This window comes from Rutilus rutilus (assembly GCF_951802725.1).
Source record: "Rutilus rutilus genome assembly, chromosome: 24".
NCBI classification, from domain to species: Eukaryota; Metazoa; Chordata; class Actinopteri; order Cypriniformes; family Leuciscidae; genus Rutilus; species Rutilus rutilus.
In genome coordinates, this window is record NC_140228.1 from 412,501 (window position 1) to 417,500 (window position 5,000).

Here is a 5,000-nt window from a genome sequence, read left to right on the forward strand (position 1 = left end):
GCGACACACACTGATTCAGACGCAGCGAGATGCGTAGTCACACACTGATTCAGACGCAGCGAGACGCGGCGACACGCACTGATTCAGACGCAGCGAGATGCGTAGTCACACACTGATTCAGACGCAGCGAGACACGTCGACACACACTGATTCAGACGCAGCGAGACGCGTCGACACACACTGATTCAGACGCAGCGAGACGCGGCGTCACGCACTGATTCAGACGCAGCGAGACGCGGCGACACACACTGATTCAGACGCAGCGAGACGCGTAGTCACACACTGATTCAGACGCAGCGAGACACGTCGACACACACTGATTCAGACGCAGCGAGACGCGTCGACACACACTGATTCAGACGCAGCGAGACGCGTCGACACACACTGATTCAGACGCAGCGAGACGCGTCGACACACACTGATTCAGACGCAGCGAGACACGGCGACACACACTGATTCAGACGCAACGAGACGCGTCGACACACACTGATTCAGACGCAGCGAGACACGGCGACACACACTGATTCAGACGCAACGAGACGCGTCGACACACTGATTCAGTCGCAGCGAGACACGGCGACACACACTGATTCAGACGCAACGAGACGCGTCGACACACTGATTCAGACGCAGCGAGACACACTGATTCAGACGCAACGAGACGCGTCGACACACACTGATTCAGTCGCAGCGAGACACGTCGACACACACTGATTCAGACGCAGCGAGACACGGCGACACACACTGATTCAGACGCAACGAGACGCGTCGACACACACTGATTCAGACGCAGCGAGACACGTCGACACACACTGATTCAGACGCAGCGAGACGCGTCGACACACACTGATTCAGACGCAGCGAGACGCGTCGACACACACTGATTCAGTCGCAGCGAGACACGTCGACACACACTGATTCAGACGCAGCGAGACGCGTCGACACACACTGATTCAGACGCAGCGAGACGCGTCGACACACACTGATTCAGACGCAGCGAGACGCGTCGACACACACTGATTCAGACGCAGCGAGACGCGGCGACACGCACTGATTCAGACGCAGCGAGACGTGTCGACACACACTGATTCAGACGCAGCGAGACGCGGCGACACACACTGATTCAGACGCAGCGAGACGCGGCGACACACACTGATTCAGTCGCAGCGAGACGCGTCGACACACACTGATTCAGTCGCAGCGAGACGCGTCGACACACACTGATTCAGTCGCAGCGAGACGCGTCGACACACACTGATTCAGACGCAGCGAGACGCGGCGACACACACTGATTCAGACGCAGCGAGACGCGGCGACACACTGATTCAGTCGCAGCGAGACACGTCGACGCACTGATTCAGACGCAGCGAGACGCGTCGACACACACTGATTCTCAGGGTAAAGTTTCCTCGGTCACGGAAATGTCACGAACATCCACAACATCTGCTCTAAAGGCTTCTATCTAGCAGAGTAGCGTTTCTATGATCACTTCTGTCGAGGGTTTACTCCTCAGATCCTGCAGATGTTTCTTCACCATAAACACACACACTCTCTGCTAATGAGCTAGCCTGGAGAAGCGTTGCGCCGCCGCGAGAAACATGCTAATCGTGGAGCTTCTCGAGGAGATAATTGGAGGAGCGTTGGGCTGAAGGTCAGCGGAGCTCGTGGACGTCTGTGTTCCTGTAAACGAGCGTCACGAGGAGAACACAAGCGGCTTCCTGTAATCGCTCTGCTAATTGGGAGCAATTAAAGAACAGCATGAAGCGAGTGACGAGGATTTAACTTTAGCTGACCACGACTCTCCACACTCAGAGAACAGGCTTAGTCTGAACTCACTCTTTTAGCCAATAAATAACAATAAAAAATGTAGTCGGCTTTCATTGCAAAGGGCAAAAACTGACAGTGTTTAAATTATCCTCGGCCCGCTAGCTGCTAATTACCAGCTCGACGGCTAACGGCTGCTTCTCTCGGTCCGAGACCTTTAGAGTCACTGAACACTGATGTACATATGTGACAAAAAATGATCTAATCAATATCCCCAGATGATTAATCAGTGCATTAAGACTATTGTTTTGTATTACACTTTTAAATATGCAAATGAGCCATTGTCTACTTAAATATGCACTCATTTGCATACATTCCCAGAACAGAAATCTGACCGTCGGATAAAGATTTGTTGACATATTCAAGGTTTTTAAAGAGGGGATTTTGGATTTCTCTTTTTATCACTCCATAAACCAGAAACACAGTCAACAGACAGAATATAAATTCATTTTCTCCATGTTTTTAGGAGTAAAATGTTGTATAAATCAGGCGAATGATGTCTGAAAAAACCTTCAGAATATAGATATGAATAAAACTGTATTCATTGGGTGTGTGTAAAGCTGCTGAAGTGGGGATTTCTCACTCGAACTCACCGCTTTTATAGATCTACAGACACTAATAGATCAAGAGCAATAAAATAAACACTTAACCGTCTGGCGCTCTTTGTGCGTCACTAAAAAATTTACTTTTTTTTGTTTGTTTTTTTCAATGAAATGAATACATTTTATTATTTAATTTGTTTTTATTATCCTAAATTATATTTACGCTGTATTATAATCCATTTATTAAATTTTTGAGCATAGACCTGAAACTTAAACTGTGGTAAATCTTGAATGCTTAGTTTAGAGCGCAGAGCAAAAGCCATAAATCTAAACAAGTTGTGTTCCTAATTTGAGCTTATATCTCAAAAAATTAGCTTTCAGTCATATTGTGTTTGGCTGCAGTACCAAACGCTTCCACTAGAGGAAAGAGCACATGTGGGACTATTGTTTTCAGGACCATTTAACCTGTTCAGATCTTGTCCATGATTGTTTTGTGTGTCCACACAGCAAGTGCCAAAACCTTTAAAAACTGAAGAGCACCAGAAGGTTAGACGTGTGTTTCGGATGTTTTCTTTCCACTAGTCGCATGTTATGGAAGTAAAATAGAGCTCAAAACTGAGAACACTGAGTTGACCTGTAGTGTCTGACTGAAGATCATGGTTATGGTTATAATTAGGCTAAGTTTACATGCAACCAAATAATCTGTTAATGGTATTGACGGCTCATTATATCATGTGTTTGTGTGCTCTCACCCCATTGGCTGAGCTGACGATCTGAGACTCATGATGTCATGTGTTTGTGTGCTCTCACCCCATTGGCTGAGCTGACGGTCTGAGACTTGTGATGTCATGTGTTTGTGTGCTCTCACCCCATTGGCTGAGCTGACGGTCTGAGACTCATTATATCATGTGTTTGTGTGCTCTCACCCCATTGGCTGAGCTGACAGTCTGAGACTCGTGATGTCATGTGTTTGTGTGCTCTCACCCCATTGGCTGAGCTGACGGTCCTAGACCCATTGTATCATGTGTTTGTGTGCTCTCACCCCATTGGCTGAGCTGACGGTCTGAGACTCGTGATGTCATGTGTTCGTGTGCTCTCACCCCATTGGCTGAGCTGACGGCCTGATAGTAGACGCTGTAGCTCTTGTGCGGGAGCAGCGGAAGGTTCCAGTATCCGCTGTAGGTCCGGTTGTCCCCAACGGTGAAGGGCATCGGCGCCTGGATCCGGGCAGACGGGAACTCAGCGCTGAAGTAGTACTGGGAGTTCAGACCGGATGAGTTCTGGAAGTGGATGGGAATGGGATAACAGCGCAGGATCTCAGCGGCTCTCTGGGAACGACGGGGACGCTCCTCCTCCACCACCACCTGATACACACTACAGGACAAACATGTGTGTGTGAGAGTGTGTGTGGGTCACAGCTGACTGATGAGAGAGTTCACACACACATGTGACTGTTTCCAACACTGATAACAATCATAAATGTTTCTTGAGCATCAAATCAGCATAGACTGATTTCTGAAGGATCATGTGACACTGAAGACTGCGCTGTAAAAATGTATCGTGATTTTAACGATAATGTTAATTGGTTAACAGAAAGTTTCTTTACTATATACAGTGAACAACTGTGATAGATCTAACCGTACATTTAATGTAATTTTACAGCAAAATACAGTTAAATTTGAAAAAGAACAAGTCATTGTATAATTTACAGTGAAAAAACGTAAATTGACATTCCCACAATTCCCGGCGTGAAATAACTGTTTCTTCATAGATTTTCTTATTTTTTTCTAATCAATTAGGTACATTAGGGTTTTATATTTCATTTAATGTTGTTAAATGAATGTTTATCGCATTTCTAAAATGTCATTAGTTACCATGATGGTGTTCAGTGTGTGTGTGTGTGTGAATGACAGTGTTCAGCTTCTAGATCTCAGTATGATCTTTCTCAGCTTGTGGAGAAGTTATGAGTGATGAGCTTTGATTCATCATGTGACTCTCATCTCCGCTGTGAATGGTGGATGTCAGTGTATTACAACTGTATAAAACAGATTTTAGTATTTCAGTAAATTAACATTATATCAGATAATGAAATACGTTTCTTTACTGTAAATTTAAGTTAAGTCTGTAAAACCTCGAATGTTGCTACCGTATTCATTTACGGTAAATTTCTGGCAACCACATTATTTTCCTGTTAAAGCTGCTTTGAAACAATCTGTATTATAAAAAAAGCGCTATATAAATAAACGTGACTTGACTTGACATAGAAAACAGCTGTTTTACAGTTGAATAATATTTCAGAATATTACAGTTTTTACAGTATTTGTGATGATTGAGCTTCCATGTTAATCTGCCTCGTCACAAACACACAACAGCCAAAGGGCTTCATCATATGAGCGTTGGATTCCTGGAAAACACAGCGAATCCATGTTGGCTTCACCAGGACAGTGTTTACACAGGATCATCCGGTGGACCGGGCCGAGACTCTTCCTCTGAACACTCTTCACTTACAGACTGAAGCAGATCCGGCTCGTTTATATCTGATAGCGGAGCTCGAAGCCGTATCAGATAAAACCGGATTGCAGTCCTGCCTCAGATGATCGGATGTTAAAACACTGATCTTTGACCCACAGGATG

The 5,000-nt window shown here is 45.6% G+C and overlaps 1 protein-coding gene across 11 annotated transcripts in view; it reads right to left on the reverse strand.

The window, feature by feature from the left end:
* The window catches only part of ptprma (protein tyrosine phosphatase receptor type Ma), a 230,629-nt gene that overhangs the window by 85,391 nt on the left and 140,238 nt on the right, over positions 1 to 5,000 (reverse strand). For all 11 annotated transcript variants that reach the window (XM_084398290.1, XM_084398287.1, XM_084398288.1 and 8 more), the window contains exon 12: positions 3,467 to 3,740. In XM_084398290.1, coding sequence (XP_084254416.1) covers positions 3,467 to 3,740 — 274 coding nt within the window. The remainder of the gene's footprint in view (positions 1 to 3,466; positions 3,741 to 5,000) is intronic.